The 18,712-nt window shown below is 38.1% G+C and overlaps 2 protein-coding genes across 5 annotated transcripts in view; both read left to right on the top strand.

Moving 5' to 3' along the window:
• Positions 1–13,912, top strand: part of LOC306845787 (uncharacterized protein) — a 35,880-nt gene extending 21,968 nt beyond the window's left edge. Inside the window, exons 17-38 of the mRNA XM_079378770.1 lie at positions 677–762; positions 870–1,074; positions 1,926–2,069; positions 2,870–2,997; positions 3,504–3,698; positions 4,405–4,489; positions 6,197–6,258; positions 6,866–6,932; positions 7,231–7,316; positions 7,424–7,628; positions 8,382–8,552; positions 8,631–8,866; positions 9,267–9,422; positions 9,528–9,623; positions 9,770–9,859; positions 10,389–10,529; positions 11,417–11,619; positions 11,699–11,937; positions 12,071–12,293; positions 12,473–12,699; positions 13,086–13,252; positions 13,368–13,912. Of these exons, the coding sequence (XP_079234896.1) occupies positions 677–762; positions 870–1,074; positions 1,926–2,069; positions 2,870–2,997; positions 3,504–3,698; positions 4,405–4,489; positions 6,197–6,258; positions 6,866–6,932; positions 7,231–7,316; positions 7,424–7,628; positions 8,382–8,552; positions 8,631–8,866; positions 9,267–9,422; positions 9,528–9,623; positions 9,770–9,859; positions 10,389–10,529; positions 11,417–11,619; positions 11,699–11,937; positions 12,071–12,293; positions 12,473–12,699; positions 13,086–13,252; positions 13,368–13,433 (3,278 nt within the window). The 3' untranslated portion in view covers positions 13,434–13,912. The remainder of the gene's footprint in view (positions 1–676; positions 763–869; positions 1,075–1,925; positions 2,070–2,869; positions 2,998–3,503; positions 3,699–4,404; positions 4,490–6,196; positions 6,259–6,865; positions 6,933–7,230; positions 7,317–7,423; positions 7,629–8,381; positions 8,553–8,630; positions 8,867–9,266; positions 9,423–9,527; positions 9,624–9,769; positions 9,860–10,388; positions 10,530–11,416; positions 11,620–11,698; positions 11,938–12,070; positions 12,294–12,472; positions 12,700–13,085; positions 13,253–13,367) is intronic.
• A 573-nt stretch (positions 13,913–14,485) lies between these two features.
• Positions 14,486–18,712, top strand: part of epc1b (enhancer of polycomb homolog 1 b) — a 37,841-nt gene continuing 33,614 nt past the window's right edge. The window contains exons 1-2 of one of the 4 annotated variants that reach the window (XM_079380187.1): positions 14,486–14,828; positions 15,549–15,621. Coding sequence is in view for 2 of the 4 variants with exons in the window: in XM_079380185.1 (XP_079236311.1) it covers positions 18,214–18,366 (153 nt within the window). In the remaining 2 variants the exon portion in view is untranslated. Of the gene's footprint in view, positions 14,829–15,548; positions 15,622–17,781; positions 18,367–18,712 lie in introns of those variants that run through there. The other 3 variants (XM_079380186.1, XM_079380185.1, XM_079380184.1) reach the window with 3 other exon arrangements.

Genomic DNA, 18,712 nt, shown 5'->3' with positions numbered 1-18,712 from the left:
AGAACCCAAGTTCGCTTCAGCTTGAGGTCACGAACAGAGGCCAAACACTTTTTCACACAGGGCCATGTGGGTTTGGATTTTGTTTTTCCATCCTTCTACCTTTCATTTAAAAACTGCATGTTGTGTTTACTTGTGTTATCTTTGATTAATATTTAAATTTGTTTGATGATTAAAGTGTGACAAACATGCAAAAAAATAAAAAATCAGGAAGGGGGCCAACACTTTTTCACACCACGGTATATATATACACACACACACAGCTTTTTCTTTCTCAATACCTCTTTTGTTATCTAAGTCAACGATTGACTGTCTCTATCATTCTTCCATTCATGCCCTTGTTCTTTTACATTTACATGGATATAAAGGTGCTATTAATATCGGCTCTACTAGGATTTGTCTCTCATGTCAGATCAAAAACAGGTATTTATCGCCAGGAACACGGCTACTTTCTAGTGCCTTTAGGACATTCTTTTAATAAGTTTATGAGTTTATCCCATAGTAATGGGAGTAAATGAAATTTAGCATAAATGTACAAACAAACACAAATACGTAATACTAAAAAAAAAATATATATATATATAAATAATATTCTGCATAAGAGAGTTAGTCACTGGGAAATGGTGATTTAGCCTATTGAATCTGACTGAAAGTTGTTGTGTATGTGTTTTGCGTTCAGACAGCAATATATGTATTTCTGCAAATGCCAAAACATGTGGAGAGTGTATTCAGATCGGGCCACAGTGTGCGTGGTGCAAAGATCCTGTAAGTTATTTTGTCTACAAAGTTTGATCGTCTTCTCCTGACTCTGGAAGATGATCTGAGTTTTACCAGAATGTGTATTTAGCAAGTCTCTGCTTGCATCGCAACAGGGTTTCAAACCTTCACGCTGTGATGACAGAGGTTCTCTGGAAAAGGCTGGTTGCACTCCACTCGGCATAGAAAACCCTCGAGGAACGGTCACCATTGACAAGAACGAACCCGTCACAAATCGTAAAATTGATGGAGCACAGAATCTGAAGCCTGATGAGATCACCCAGATTCAGCCACAGAAACTCACCCTGAACCTCCGATCAGGTACTGGACCCCAAGTTTGTGAGATAAAGAGGACAAATTCATCCAAAATGTCAATGCAAAGGTTTCATCATTTACTTACCCTCATACTGTTCCAAACCGGTCCAAACCTGTATGACTTTGTTTCTTTCATGGACCACAAAAGGTGAATTTCTTAAGAATATTTGTATTTTCCAATACAATTAAAATGAATGAGGACTGAGAGGACGTTTATGAATGAGAAAATGAACAAAAAAGCACAATGTAGGCTACTATAAAAGTCATATGCAAGTCTGTGTATTCACTCTAAACTTTGACATCCGCCATCCTCTCCCCTCGACAAGCAGCGATGTCTGATTCATTAAACGAATTGTTCTTTTGAGTCGAATCTTTTCAATGAATGAGGTAATCTAGTTTATCTGACTCGTTCATGAATTCGATTGATTGGATTGATTCGGTTGTCAAGTTCAACTCTCTGATTCAACGAGTCAAATTTCCATTTGTTTGTCAAACAGAGCTATTGTATGACTTCAGAAGATTTGTAATGTAATGCAAAAGTTGATATTTTATTATATTTTGTTGTTTTGTTTTGGAGTTTAACAGCCCCTTTTGCAGTCCTAATTCACTTTCAGCGTGTTGAAAAGAGTGACCAGGATATTTATTTATTTAAATAATCTTTTGTGTTCTGTATAAACAAGACAAAAAGTCATAGGCCTACTGGATTTCAATGACATGAGGGTAAATGATGACCGAATTTGTTGTTGCTGGTTTTACTATTAAGTGAATTATTCTTGTAATTATAAATAAGATCACCTATAAAATAAGTTTAGCATGTTTTATATTTCTTTTTGTCTCTTGTCTTTGTCACCCTACAGGTGAACCACAGACGTTTACTCTCAAGTTCAAGAGGGCAGAAGATTATCCCATCGATCTGTACTTCCTGATGGACCTCAGCGACAAGAACCAGGGAACCGAACTTGCCAGGGCGATGCAGCACATCACAAAAGACCTGCGGATAGGTTAGGAGAACACACATGCTCACATTCACCTGCCTACACGCTTAAAGCTACTAAATGATCTGCTAACTCTCACTTGAAGGTTTTGGTTCATTCTTGGAGGAACCTTTCATTCCGGTGACACCAACAAATCTGAAGAACCCATGTTTTCCAAACAATAGGAGCTATCTGCTCTAATCCCTAAATCAGCAGTGGGGACACTGTCTACCAACTCCTCCAATGTCATCCAGCTCATCATTGATGCATATAATGTGAGTTTAAGTTATTTATATTATGTCTCTGGCAGTAATGGTTGGCTGCGGTCAGCTCTAGTTTGTTTTAGGGTTAAAAGGAAGTGAAACTAAAACCACTGTTGTTTTCTTGCTTGCAAAGCAGTTCCCTGCATAATGGTTGTTTATAATCTTAAATATGTACTCAGTCATTTGAATAATCAGAAAATGGTAAGAAGCTTATTGCTCAGTCGGCTCAACAGTTCTGTAACCAGTAAAGTTAGGAGTTTAAAGGCACAGTGCCTTTAAAAAATTCTGTCATCATTTACTCACCCTCACGTCGTTCCAAACTTTTTTGTGTTTCTTTCTTCTGTGAAGCACAAAATAAGATATTTTGAAGTATTTAATTTTTTTAAATATCTTCTTTTGTATCCCACAGAATTAAAGTCATACAGGTTTAAAATATTATGAAGGTAAGTAAATGATGACAGAATTTGAGTGAACTATACCTTTAAAAGTAGAATTTGAATGACTGTTTGCCAAGCACTAATGTACTCTCTGTGTTTAATTGTGTCAATCAGTCTTTGTCCTCAGAGGTCATTCTGGAGAACAGCAAGCTACCTGCTGATGTGTCCATCTCCTACATCTCCCACTGCAAGAATGGAGTGAGCGAAAAAGGAGAAAATGGGCGAAAGTGCTCCAACATCTCTATTGGGGATGAGGTGAGAGAATGAGTGACTAACTGCTTTGTTTAAATAAAGAAAGAAAGTTAAATTTACTGGCGGCTGGTGATTGCCTGAAATGTACTGTAAATAAATAATGTGACAATATTTTGAATATTTGAATATATTTTTCAAAATTAAAAGTTCCCATAACTTAATCTCTGAGTATATTAGCTGAAACAAATATCTAACACAAGTTACCTCATATTTTTTACATTCATAATACACTAATGTAATAAACATTAAATAAATAACATAAATTGATTGTAACCAAAAACACTCCAATGTACACTACTGATAACAAAAATGACAATTTGTAGTTTTTGCTTACAAAAAACATATATTTATCAGTATTTTATAGTAAAGAGCTCCAGTCTTGTAATGTGCACGAGGTCTTAACATTCTAAAGAACATGTCACAAATAAAACCTACACACCCTGCGGGCTATTCCAGTTCCCATAAATGATATGCACCTGTTATTTACAACAATGTGTTGTGCCTCATAGGTGATGTTTGATATAGAAATCACGGCTAAGGGCTGTCCATCTAAAGGTAAATCAGAGACTGGAAGGATAAACCCGCTGGGCTTCAGCGAGAAGGTGGAGATCGTCCTCAACTTTATCTGCGAATGTGAGTGTCGTAAAGATGAAATCCCCAACAGTCCGGAGTGTAGCGGCGGCAATGGCACTCTGGAGTGTGGCGTATGCAGGTTTGAGAGGCTGTCAATCTCATATGATAATGCAGATAATATGACAATTATCCTGATTCAACTTTATGTCTTTGACTAAACACTGCAAAAAAAAAAAAAAAAAAAAAATTGGGTAAGAAAAATAAGAAAAATCTTGATATCCCTTTAAATTAAGTAGAATTTTCTTAACCCCTTGACAGTTTTCCCCCTTGTTTTAAGCATAAACTAATTTTGATAGATTTTTCTGAAAAACAGGCTTAATATATCTTAAGTCGTTCTGCTTAAATGTATCTGGATTTAAGAATATTTAGATATTTTAACTGGAAAACAGGACAGAAATAAGTAAGAACATATTTTTTGCAGTGCAAGTCTTGTTTTCTCTATAAAATGTATCAAAATAAAGTGAGTTTGCTTAAGAAAGAAAAAGAAAAGAAAAAAAATCTGTCAGTGGGGTAAGAAAAATGATCAATGAAGTTGATTTTACCATATTTTTTTGTTTTAAGCATAATTAATTTGGATAAATTTGTCAGAAAAAGAGTTCATATTTTGAATCATTTTCATTTGAAAGTAAATGTATCTTTATTTAAGAAATAGATTTTTACTGGAAAACAAGAAAAAATATTATTATTTTATTTATTTTTTTTGGAAGTGAATTAGGACACTTTTATTACTGAGGCATTCTTTTCCCCACAGGTCATGGTCAATGTGTGTGTGGGAAGTGTCTCTGTGACGCTAACTATGCAGGCCCAGCGTGTGACTGCCCTCTGGACACCTCCACCTGTCTGGCCAGTAACAAACAGATCTGTGAGTGCGGTGTGTGTAGATGTACCGACCCAAATTTTTATGGTGCCACCTGTGAAATCTGCCCAACCTTCCACAGAATTTGACTTTCAGTGACTTTCTTTATTTGAATGCAAGTGAGCTATTGGCAGAATTCTTGCTAAATATAGTCACGATTATAAGCGGTGATTATCGGCGTCCAAGCACCAATGACTACGACACCCAGACAGTTTAAATCCAGAAAAAGGAAAAAATATAGCTACAACCTACGGGATTCAAGCGCCAAAGGCCCACGTGTATGATTAGCAATCCAACTGAAATGTCTAATGATGTGGTTTTTACAGCAAAGTCCATATTGAATCTTTACTGAGACTGATAGGGTTTGTGTCAAAGGAGACAACTTATGTCAGCAGTCAACAAACCCTCTGTAATGTTTTCCTGTCAAAAGATGTGATCAGGAGATCTGTGGTGTGTGTGTTATAGGATGCCATAGGTCAACAAGCAGATGTTGATTGCTGTGCTATGCTTGCATGTTATTTATTATGTTGTTATAGAATTCTGCACCCAGTACTTATCAACGTCGAGATGTAACCCTAAACTCGTTGTTCTTTCTCAGGAGATAGTGATGTTGTTTTGCACCAGTTGCAACCTTGAATATGTTCCCCCTAGAATTTCAGTCCCTAAATATTCATCCGTTGAGCGTACCAAAAAACAACCCATCTCTTACAGAGGGGAAATGGGCTTCCATAGTTTTCCGCCTTCTGTGCTAGCTCTTCGGCAGCTTCATTTCCTGAAATCCCTTTATGGTGCCCAACAGATTCCAGCTGCCACTCCTGTCCTTTGAATATGATACAAGAGCACAACTATTTCATTCATTAAATGTTCTATGGGTGATTTCTGGATAGATAATATTTTTTATTACTGATGCTTAAAGGGATAGTTCTCAAAAATTCAAATTCTGTCATCATTTACTCACTCTCAAGTAGTTCCAAACCTGTATGAGTGTCTTTGTTCTGCTGAACACAAAGGAAGATATTCTGAAGAATGTGGGAAACAGAGCAGTTCTGGGGCACCACTGACTTCCATAGTATTTTTTTTTTCCTACTATGGAAGTCAATGGTGCCCCAAAATAGCCTGGTTACAAACTTTCTTCAAAATATCTGTAAATGATATTTTGTAAATGATGACTTGAGGATGAGTAAATGATGATAGAATTTTCAGTTTTGGGTGAACTCTCCCTTTAAGTCTTATTTCCTCCTCTACCCATGTTAAACCTATTATAATGGCAATTATTCTACTATTATTCAAAATATTTTCACTTTGTTCATTTTTGTCATGCATTGAGAAATATTTTATATTAAATAATAATAATAAAAATGATTATTATTATTGAAAATATTGTTACATTTTTGTCTGATTTGTCAATCTTTTTCTTCTTATTTTTTCTAATGTGAGTCTGTTCTGAGGGAGGAGCCTCACTCTGACATATCCCGCCCCAAACCTCACAATCCTTCAGTCTGTGTTTCCTGTGTGAGTGAGGTGTGAGACTGCTGCTGCTGCTGTAGGCTATGTAAAACACTGAACAAGACCTGCTCTCACCTCACACACACTCGGTACAACCGCTGTTATTTTGTTTTATGGGCCATTTAAGAAACATTCTTTATATGCCTACAGGACTGTTAAGGTGTACTGTAACCTGGAGTGTAACTCAAGACATCAGGAAACGTTGAGCATATAAACATTTACTTCATAAACACACAATTCTAGGAAGAGCCCTAGGAGCATGTGTTAAGGTAAGTAACTAAGCTTTTTTTTCACTTTTCTTTATTTTCACTTATTTTAAAATGGCCATGAAATCTCATAACACTTCACCAGTCATTCTGTAAGTAAATATTGTGTTTGTATATGTATATGTCAGATCAAAACTGTTCAAGCAAATGTATAATTCAATCATTTATGCTAATACTGCCTTATTCTGAAATCCAGAATATATATATATATATATATATATATATATATATATATATATATATATATATAAGATAGTAACAGAATAGTAAGAGCCTGTTTCTTGGTGCTGCTGTTTCTTTCTCAATATCTTAGTTATCAAAGTCAATGATTAACTGTCTCTTTCATTGTTCTGAGTCAGAGACACTCCTGTGTGCCCGTCTTTTTTTAACAGCTACCTACTTTTTGGTGCAAAGTGTATTATACTTATTATCAAACAAAAAGGGTCAAGATTATTAATGCACATTTAAATAAAAAAATGTTTTGAACTTTCATTCACAGTACAGTTTATGTGAGTATCAGAAAAGGATTTTGTGTATTTGTACATAAGTGATTGCTTTCTCTCTCCCTCCCTTATGTGTTTCTGTGTCATTTTTGTTCTTCTGCATTTAGATGGATATGAAAGTGCTGTTAATATTGACTCTACTAGGATTTGTCTCTCATGTCAGATCAAAAACAGGTAATACAAGTTATTTATCGCCAGCAACACGGCTACTTTCTAGTGCCTTAGGGGGCATTCTTTCAGTGTTTAGGTTTATGAGTTTATTGTATGAATAAGTGCACTGCTTTGGCATAAATATACAAAGAAATAACTTTAAAAGTACCTTCTTAAGTTATTCTGCAAAGGATCTACTTGTTGGCTTTTCTTTTCATAATGCTTTAGTTACTGGGAAATGATGACGATTTGAATCTGACTTAACATTGTACAATGTTAGCTCTTGTCTATTAAAGTTGTTGTGTTTGTGTTTTGCGTTCAGACAGCAATATATGCATTTCTGCAAATGCCAAAACATGTGGAGAGTGTATTCAGATCGGGCCACAGTGTGCGTGGTGCAAAGATCCTGTAAGTTATTTTGTCTACAAAGTTTGATCGTCTTCTCCTGACTCTGGAAGATGATCTGAGTTTTACCAGAATGTGTATTTAGCAAGTCTCTGCTTGCATCGCAACAGGGTTTCAAACCTTCACGCTGTGATGACAGAGGTTCTCTGGAAAAGGCTGGTTGCACTCCACTCGGCATAGAAAACCCTCGAGGAACAGTCACCATTGACAAGAACGAACCCGTCACAAATCGTAAAATTGATGGAGCACAGAATCTGAAGCCTGATGAGATCACCCAGATTCAGCCACAGAAACTCACCCTGAACCTCCGATCAGGTACTGGACCCCAGCTGTGAACAACAAAAACATCACTTGATGTGTCCGAGTTCATCTAAAATGTAATTTCATCATTTACTCACCCATATGTTTTTCCAAACCTGTATGTAGTCTATTATTTCTTTCATGGACCACAAAAGGTTTTCTGAAGAACATAGTTTTCTACCACTCTTTTCAGTATAATGAAAGCGACTGAGGACTGAGGATGCTTGTGAAGGGAAAAAAAATGAACAAAAAAGTAAAAGTAATTACCATAAAATACTATAACTGTTATGTCATATTGACTGACTAATAAACAAATAATTTTTTTTAGTTGAATTGACTCAATGATGCAACAGTGACGGTTAACAGGACGGGAAGATTATCGGTGACTGAACGTCTCAAATTTCTGTTCGTCAAACAAAGCTAAAGATTTGTAATGTATTGTCGAAGTCGAATAGATGACTTTCGTGATATGTAGCTTTTTTTGTTTTGATTTTGAAGCTTGACAACACCTTGACAGTCCTCATTAACTTTCATTATGTATCCAGGATAAAAAGAAAAAGAAAATCACCTATTGTGTTCTGCATAACAAGAAAAAGTCATAAAGGTCTGCAATGACATGTGGGTGAATCAATTATTTACTATTAAGGTTATTTCTTTATTAGTATACATAGTAATAGGAGTCTGATCAGCTAAAAAAACTAAGTTTAGCAAACTGCACATAGATTTTATAGCATATTTCTGTTTGTCTCTTGTCTCTTCACACTACAGGTGAATCACAGAAGTTTACTCTCAAATTCAAGAGGGCAGAGGATTATCCCATCGATCTGTACTTCCTGATGGACCTCAGCGACTCTATGCGAAGTAATCTTGAAAATGTCAAGAACCTGGGAACCGAACTTGCCAGGGCGATGCAGCACATCACAAAAGACCTGCGGATAGGTTAGGAGAACACACATGCTCACATTCACATAGGCGTACGCTTTTATTGTTAAATGATCTGCTAACTCTTGTTTGCAGGTTTTGGTTCATTCTTGGAGAAAATGGTTATGCCTTTCATTCTGATGACACCGAAGTATATGAAGAACCCATGTTTTCCAAATGACTGCTCAGCACCCTTCAGCTACAAAAACGTCCTGAACTTGACCGACGATGGTGCATTGTTCACCCAAGAGGTCAGCAAGCAGAAAACCTCTGGAAACCTGGACTCTCCCGAGGCAGGATTTGATGCAATCATGCAAGCTGCTGTCTGCACGGTGAGTCGAGCTGAACATTCCATAAATGCCAGAGAACTACGGGCAAAGTCTCCAATACATGTTTGCACATGCAGTGTTGTACTTGCTCTGAGAATGGCTGTGCCCACAACTACTTTCTTTTTGTTCATGTTCCAAATTTAGAAATTCAGAAGCTGAACTCAGATTTTCTTATGTATACATACTTCATCATTATCTTCATATACTGGTTCTGACTGTCACCTGAGGTTTCTGATTTCATTTTAAAACACTAACCGTGTAGTCAACGTGCGATTGAGCCTTTGTAAAATCAGAAACACACTCAATATCTCATTGAGTCCTAGGGAGCAGCATGCAACAAGTTTGGACAAAATCTGACTATTTGAAGCTGTGTTCTATCTGCTGTGTTTTGATTGTTTTTCAGGAAGTGATCGGTTGGAGGAATGTTACTCGCCTCCTTGTGTTCTCCACGGATGCTGGATTCCATTTTGCTGGAGATGGAAAACTGGGTGGCATTGTTCGACCAAATGATGGGAAATGCCATCTGGAGAATAATATGTACAACATGAGCGACTACTTTGTAAGTGTGTGTTTGATAGATAGACAGACAGACAGACAGACCGACCGACCGACCGATGGCCCATAAATGTCAGAGTGTGTCTTTGATTTCAGTTGTTTTTCACAGGACTACCCCACCATCTCTCAGCTGGTAGACACACTGAGTGACAACAACATTCAGACCATCTTTGCTGTGACACAGCAATTCAGAGATCTTTATCAGGTGTGTGCTATATGTGTATTATATCTTCTCCATATTGTAACAACATCATGTTCATCATCTCATAATAAGCATCAGGTTTAACTCAGATTGTAGTCTGTATCGACTCATAATGCTTGTGTGTGTGTGTGTGTGTGTGTGTGCAATAGGAGCTATCTGCTCTAATCCCTAAATCAGCAGTGGGGACACTGTCTACCAACTCTTCCAATGTCATCCAGCTCATCATTGATGCATATAATGTGAGTTTAAGTTATTTATATTATGTCTCTGGCAGTAATGGTTGGCTGCGGTCAGCTCTAGTTTGTTTTAGGGTTAAAAGGAAGTGAAACTAAAACCACTGTTGTTTTCTTACTTGCAAAGCAGTTCCCATGCATAATGGTTGTTTATAATCTTAAATATGTACTCAGTCATTTGAATAATCAGAAAATGGTAAGAAGCTTATTGCTCAGTCGGCTCAACAGTTCTGTAACCAGTAAAGTTAGGAGTTTAAAGGCACAGTGCACCAAAAAAAAAAAAAAATTCTGTCATCATTTACTCCCCCTCATGTCGTTCCAAACTTTTGTGTGTTTCTTTCTTCTGTGAAGCACAAAATAAGATATTTTGAAGTCTTCTTTTGTATCCCACAGAATTAAAGTCATACAGGTTTAAAATATTATGAAGGTAAGTAAATGATGACAGAATTTGAGTGAACTATACCTTTAAAAGTAGAATTTGAATGACTGTTTGCCAAGCACTAATGTACTCTCTGTGTTTAATTGTGTCAATCAGTCTTTGTCCTCAGAGGTCATTCTGGAGAACAGCAAGCTACCTGCTGATGTGTCCATCTCCTACATCTCACACTGCAAGAATGGAGTGAGCGAAAAAGGAGAAAATGGGCGAAAGTGCTCCAACATCTCTATTGGGGATGAGGTGAGAGAATGAACTTCTGAACTTGTCCGTGCATGTAAAGTGACTCGCTTTTGCTAGCTGTGGCTTAAGCTTAGTGCACAAGTTCTCATATGGTAGCAAAATTCCAGCTCATGCCCATTCACCAATGATATTCTACTTTGCATACTTCTAAGACACATACCAGTTCAGACAACTGGACTGGTATGAACCTTGAGCAACACCCAATGAAGTTGCGAAAGGAAAGACTCAGAGAGGAGGGCGAGGTGTTGGAAACAAAAAAAATATATATATATACATGTAATTAAAACTAGTTCCAACTAGTTATTTTTATTTTCAGTTCTGTGCAAATCAGCGCAAAGCAACCTCCGTGTTACACTTCTTCAGTGCAGGTAAACTGATGGTGTACATGCAAGTTTTAGATGAAGTACTGCATCCTAAAATAGCACATTGTAGAAAAAAGGTTACATTTATGGTAAAAGCTGTCAGCTGTGATTGCCAGAAAGCCTCCATAAAAATAAGGTGGGAATGTTTCAAAAATTATCAGATGGCATGTTTGTGTCTGTATATTTTACAACATAAAATTGTATGAAATCTAACAGAGTTCTGATAACTCATTATGGTTTGCAGTGCATGTGACGTCAAAATAATGAAATAAGATAAATTGCAACACAAAACAAACTAATGCACATTACTGATAACAAAAGTGATAACTAAATGGTATAAAATCTAGTCATATGTGTTGATGTACAATTAAGTTTTACTGTGGTGTTTTAAAGCTTTGTAAAAATTCCTAATATGTTTTTTACAGTACGCGACTCTTTAGTGAATCTCTAAATATGTACAATGTGCTTCTTATTTGTAATGTGAACGAGACCTTAGCATTTACAACAATGTGTTGTGCATCATAGGTGATGTTTGATATAGAAATCACGGCTAAGGGCTGTCCATCTAAAGGTAAATCAAAGACTGTAAGGATAAACCCGCTGGGCTTCAGCGAGAAGGTGGAGATTGTCCTCAACTTTATCTGCGAATGTGAGTGTCGTAAAGATGAAATCCCCAACAGTCCGGAGTGTAGCGGCGGCAATGGCACTCTGGAGTGTGGCGTATGCAGGTTTGAGAGGCTGTCAATCTCATATGATAATGCAGATAATATGACAATTATCCTGATTCAACTTTATGTCTTCTATCAGGTGTAATGAAGGCCGGTTAGGCAGATTATGTGAGTGCAGCCAAGATGAGTTCCTGACAGACGATCTGGATGTGAACTGCCGCAAGAATAACGAGACGGACATCTGCAGCAACAATGGAGAATGTGTCTGTGGAACGTGTGAGTGCAAGAAAAGAGAAAACCCAGAGGAGATATACAGCGGAAAGTTCTGCGAGTGCGACAACTTCAGCTGTGACCGCTCCAACAACACGCTCTGCGGAGGTACAACCCATTGAGAATTTGCACGTTTGTCTTTTGCTGTATTTTATAGTTGTGAATGAATTCTGCCATTTAGATATTTGTCCTGGAAATCAAGACAAAAATACTTGTTACTGAGGCATCCTTTTCCCCACAGGTCATGGTCGATGCGAGTGCAAAAAGTGTATCTGTGATTCTAACTACAGAGGAAGTGCTTGCGAATGCCCTTTGGACACCTCAGCCTGTCTGACCAGTAACAAGCTGATTTGTAACGGTCGGGGCACCTGTGAGTGCGGTAGGTGTCAATGTACCGACAAAAAATATGAAGGTCCAACCTGTGAAATCTGCCCAACCTGCTCCAGAATTTGCAATCAACACAAGTGAGTTATTGGCTGAATACTTGCTAATGAGGTTAGACTAACATAGCTAACCCAGTAGGTTGAAATAATGGCTTGTAGTCAGTTTTGTATCTGAATGAACTGTGCAATCAGTGCAATAATGAAATTATTTAATCTCAGCTAGCAGTACTAAATGCATTCCTCTGTGTTTTGCCTCAAAGGGACTGTCTTGAGTGCCGACAATTTGGCACGGGTAGCAAGAAACATACGTGTGAGAAAGACTGCAGATCCTTCAATATTACATCAGTGACGACTAAGGAGGAACTTCCCCCAAATGACCAGTCCATCAATCATTGTAAAGAGCGCGATGTTGACGACTGCTGGTTCTTCTTCACCTACACTATCAAGAACGATGACAACATTGACGTCCTTGTGGCTGAAAAAAAAGGTAAAAATGATAGAAAAACTTGCCACGTACCAGTATGAGTTTTTTTTTTTTTTTTTGCAAATATTGAATACAAATATGAGTGTCTACATAAGCACTGGACTCTGAAGTTTTAAAGTAAACCTTATTGATTTGACTATTTAAAGTCATTTGTCACTCACATGAAATTGCAGCAGTTAGCAAAGAAAACGAAGCATGGAAAAAAAACAAGTCTCACCTTACCATTTGTTCTTGTTCGAGAAGCAGTTTCACTTGGATATACATCACAATAGTGAAGAAAAGACGATTGCAAATTCTGTTTCATGTCAATTTTCCTAATTCATAGTTATTGATAACTAGTTTACGAGTTTTACCTTGTTTCCCATAATGCTTTGTGCCTGTGTCCACAGAGTGTCCCTCTGGCCCTGACATCATTCCTATCGTAGCGGGTGTGGTCGCAGGAATCGTTCTGATTGGTTTAGCTCTTCTGCTCATCTGGAAGCTGCTCATGATTATTCATGACCGCAGAGAGTTCGCCAAGTTCGAGAAAGAGAAGATGAATGCCAGATGGGACACAGTATGCACCTCTTTATTAGTATTTATTTTTTAATATTGCAAATAAATACATTTTAAGGAAATAAATACATGCTATGGAAAAATATTGAGATAATAATACCTGCTGTTCTGTTTAGGGTGACAACCCCATTTATAGGAGTGCTGTGACAACTGTGGTTAACCCCAAATATGAGGGAAAATGATGGATCTTGAGGATGGCTTGCAACAGTAGTTCTCAACTGGTCTTTGCTTCATCGCCCAGATTTTACATTAGTGACCTAATACAGTATCATAAACTGTATTTAATGTAATCTGGGACGTATTGTGACTTTGGACAAAAACACCTACTCAGATGGCAGCAACATTTTTTTCCTCCTTCAAATTTTTATATATTTATTTAGCTGTTTTAGTGTGTGGTTTCTGTCTATTACCCAATAAAATGCATTTTTTGGGTCCCAGCCTTTCATTTGAGAACTGATTTGTAAGCTAGTTTCCCATTGCTTAATTATTTGCTTCTATTTTGTAATGTTTATATGTAAATATGAAACTCCTTATTTCCTATGAGATTATGGTTTTCCAGAGCGCAAGAAGTCACAAGGTTTGCCAATGATTATTATTTTTTGAATACTTTCTATAAAGCCAATAAAACAGTGTTGGATTATTAAATACATTCTTGACAGTCTGGTTGTGTGTGTGACATTTTTTTCTCCATCAGTCAGTGAAGTTTGTAGTTGGGGGAGGGGCATTCTCATTCTAGAGAGCATTTGATTGGACAAAAATCTGTGTAGTGCAAGTTGAGTCATCAATGTTTTTGTTTTCCCAGTTACCAAAACTGTAAATTGTGAATGCATATATATATATCTGCTGAAAGTGTTCACACCATGGATGATAGCTACACTCTTGATACACCTTTTCACCTAATTTATCCCTAAAGGGTGCATGCAAGTACCTTAAATGTACATAGTACCTAAATAGTACATATTTGTACCTTTTGAAAAGGTACTGTCTCAGTGACAGCTTTTGTTCTTTTTCTCACTGTAAAGTTTTGTTTTTCGGTTGCTAATGTTCTTGTTTTGCCTGTTACCACAAGAATATACAGTTGTATTCAGTAAGCGAAAACGGGTCACAGATGATCCGAAGACAATAGAAGGGGGTTAAGTGTATTTTTACAGTAATTATCTCTTCATGCTGCTGCTTAGATCATATGCCTGAAGCTTCCCACAAGTGATTGGTGCTACTCGCTGACCAATCAGGCGGCGTCTCGCTGCCATTGCAAAGTTATTAACCCTGTGGCAGTCTCGGTCTCGGACTGTCCCCGGGGTCTGCTTACAGCCTTAATCTGACGCAAATAACTCCTTCATTTCCCTGCCGGATCTCTTAAAGGGGTTGCGTTGTCTTCATTTAACCGAGGTGAGCCTGTGTCGAACGGAAGGCAAAGGCGAGAGCGCGCGCGTGCACGAGCGAGCGCGAGAGAGACTGTATGTCTGACGACTGTGCCGTTTGTTTGCCAAACACCACCTTGATGCGTTACACCGTCTGAAACACCGAAATGTGGCAAATCCAGGACAGACCCGTGGAGATCTCTGGATCTAGAGCTGGTAAGTCTCGACTCCCGTTTAAAGTGGATTGATTGATTAATTTCGTTTTGATAACATAAAGGCTTGCTGAATGAGTCCAACTGTGAACTTGGCAGCATATTCCCAACATCATTATGTCACATCAGCCCGGAAAATAAACTCAAATACCTGCCTAAACAAGCTCTGCCTTGACAACGACACAATTTTGATAAAATGTCGGAATTGTGTGATCGCTCGCGAGCTGTTTGGGGGTTGAAACAAAGCCGAAGGTGCACTTTTCGCGCAGGTTAAATATCTGCAGAAGGCTTTGACTGCCGCATCATCTCCGTACATTAACTGCGAGTCTATATGTCATCCTCTTTAAAAGCTTGCCACGACTCGTTTTTTTGTCCTTTCAGATATTTTTGACCGTGGTTAGCCTACATAGGAGCAGCTTTTATATGCTCTTCCGCTCCGCGAGTAGAATCCGGATTGGAGTTACATAAGTGTGAACGGTCAAACGCGAAGCGAGCGAAAATGCGTTATTGTTCAGTGTTTTATCATGGTGGCGCTATTGCAGATTTGCTTTTTATTAATTAAAGGTAGGAAACAACAGGGAGCAATCATATACAAAAAAGCTGTGTGCATTTGCACTTAGGTCATAATTTGAGAGGTGGTGCCTGGAGATATGGCAACACCTTCACCCCTGAGGTCAAGAGTATGGTCAATGCTCATGTTTGTTTGTCAATGTGTGTGTGACAGGGATGGACGATGCCGGACGGATTGTTACCCCTCTGGAGGGTCAGACGGGCACGGCGGTGTGGGTCTTCTGGAGGTAAAACCACACTTGCACTAGATCGCATCTGGGGTGCATTGTCTTTGCATATTATAAAATGCCCACATAAACACGCGATTTCATCATATGTTGTTGATGCATTGCTTTTTACAGTTGCACATTGTCAAATCTGTATATTTTTGTTGCTTAATGTATTGTGGTCTTAAGTGCATTGATGTATGAAGGAGAAAGTATACGAATGCTTTAGCAGACAGAAGGGGAATGGTGGATGCTTTTGCAGTGAAATGTGATCTTGTGGGCGTCTCATTTCCGCCATGAGGCACTATCTCTTTGCTTCTAGTAGGAATAGTGTTTGAGATTGAGCTACATCATCACTAAAAACCTTTTCAGGGAAATTATGGCTTTGTTGTCTTCTTCGATAGGCATTTACAAACGATTCAAGACTGATTTAAGCTGCAATGCTTCCCTGGTGTTCCTCTGAAAATAACGTTGAGTGAGCTTTATTCTGCCATGTTCAGATCTTGAGACCCCCCCCCCCCCCCCCCCCCCCCCAAAAAAAAAGTTTTGTGAATTTAGCATTTTTTTTGTCATCACATTGTTTAGACCATAAGAAAAACATTTGAAATATAACATTTTTGAAAAATTATATTTTATTCATATTTTTTTCTATGTCTTCTGCAGAGGACACTAGGACTCAGTTTTTCTAAAAATAAAATGGCATGAATAGACATCAAAGGCAAAAACAATGTTTGTTTGTTTGTATTTTAAATCGCCAATCAATTTTTAGGTTTCAGGATTTTTTTATACTAAATTTTAAGGATGATTCTCAACTGTTATAAAATATATAACAAAATATTTTGTTTTATGCAATATGTGTGTAAAAATGTCCATAAACTGGTTTTCCCATTAAACACAGTGCATCTGTACTGTATCTAATTTGCATATTAATGTGTTGCTGTTGGGTAAAAAGAATTGTCATAATGCGAGAAATACATTTTCATAATAATATCGAATATTTCATAAGACAATTGACAAATAATTAATTTTTCTATTCAATTGTTATGTCTCCCAAAATGCATAATAAACATGCTTTTAGTCCTGTGTCCTCTGCAGTGGACATGTATGAAATTATGTCCTGTTTCATAACAGGAAGTCATATTTGAATTTGAAAACCCATAACATTTTCCTGAGATGTTGCTTTATGACGAACAATTTGAAAATTATTCAGATTTAAATGACAATTACAAAATATAATCATATTTCCATAAGGATGTAAAATGTTTCACTAAATTAAATTTAGCCATCTTTAAAGACCCAGGAGAGGGTGTGGTCATGGAGAAACTTCCAATCATTTAGTATCTCTGTAAAGCCCTGAATGTGCTCTGTACAGGACATCCAGACATGTGACTGTGACATGTGAGGTCTCAGAGAAATTCACTGAAACAATGTCCACTACAGAGGCAAAAACTCCATAGCTGGGTCTCAGGATACATATATCTAACCTATTGATAGAAGTAATGTAACATTTTATGCAGGTGCCCAATCATTCTGTAATAATACTTCATTAAAGAAAAGTTGCTAGTTAAGTAGGTTACTCTGAAGTGACATGATGTAATGAATTAGGTCAGTAACCAACCAGACGTTCACCTAAAGTCATCTCAATTCAGAACGATGATTGAATAACTTCATAGGTCAAATATGATTTACTTAAAATCATAAAAATATATAGTAACTTTTACAGGTTTTTTTCCTTGGCCAATAGTAAGTTTCCACTGCATTTCTTTTTATGATTTTTTTTTAAGGATTTTGATTAACTTAAGTTATAATATCATTTCAAAGTGGTAGGGTAAATATTCAAAAGTTACTTGAAAGAAATAATATTTTTATTGTTAGGAAAAGCAGTTGTTGCATTATTAAATGTAATGTTATTATTATTAATTTTTGCAGCTAATTTAGAAAGGTTTTGTAACAATAATGTGAAAAGAGAGATTCTGTAAGGAGGCTGGGAAAGTCTGTACTTTGCTGTATTTTTTTTTATTTTTCAAATACTTATTTTTCAGTGCACCTCTTCTGTCATTAGGTCACCTGTTTTTGCCTCGTGCTGTTATTGAATACAAGAAGCATTTAGTAGAAAAGCACTTAACCGACAGCCAAGCAGCACTCATTTAAGAACGAGTCTGTGGTCCTCTTCCCCACATCAGGCACATTCTCAAGCACACGGTGAAAAAGACATGATTTTGAAGAGGCGCGCTCTGCAGATGGGATGGGGGTGGTTTTCACTCCCTCCCCGTCTCTTCTCGCGCCGCAAGCGCATGCGCTGTGAGCCCGTGTGGGAATGGCTGATCTGGGATCGGGGGGTTGGGCCGCTGAACACGAGCGTACCGTTAAAGAGTGTTTTTAATGTCCGCCATGTTGGCCATGGCGCACTGAGCCTGGAATCAGGGACCGGAGCGCGCTGGAAACACACACCGATAGAGAGCGACCCACACCCGGCCTCGCGCCTCCGCTCGCCCCGCCACCTCCACCGAGTTGGACACCGAACCGGCATCATCCATGAGAACTTTAATCGGACCAGTAGGGAACATTAGGGGATCGGATAGATTTATGCAGCATCTCGAATTTTAAAGAAAAATGAGTAAACTGTCGTTTCGGGCGCGGGCGCTGGACGCTTCCAAGCCTCTACCCGTCTTCCGCTGCGAGGACCTGCCAGACCTGCACGAATATGCGTCTATTAACCGGGCAGTGCCACAGATGCCCACGGGGATGGAGAAAGAGGAGGAATCGGTACGTTTTATTGCTCAGAGTCATGTATTTTAAAAATAATTTCATTTTTATTCTCAGAGGCGCGTCCCTTGCTTCTCTGCGCCAGTGTACACAAAATGGCCGCCATTTCTCCTGCAGAAACGCGTCAAATACGTCGCTAGGGTCCGAGACGGCCGAGGTTTCGTATTTTGGGCTCAAACTTTAGAGGTTTTTCTCTACAAATATAACCTCGGAGGTGGTTAATACGCAGTATTTTTGCCCATAGACGGTTTACGGAGTACAAAGGAGTCACGTGACCACGGGCAAAGCCACCATTTTGTTGATTATCGTATATCTCTGTCGAGGTGCAGTACCGCGTACTGACCGA

Source organism: Barbus barbus, assembly GCF_936440315.1.
Source record: "Barbus barbus genome assembly, chromosome: 26".
Lineage (NCBI taxonomy): Eukaryota > Metazoa > Chordata > Actinopteri > Cypriniformes > Cyprinidae > Barbus > Barbus barbus.
The sequence above is the reverse complement of the archived record's forward strand: the minus strand, read 5'-3'. Positions and strand labels throughout refer to the sequence as shown.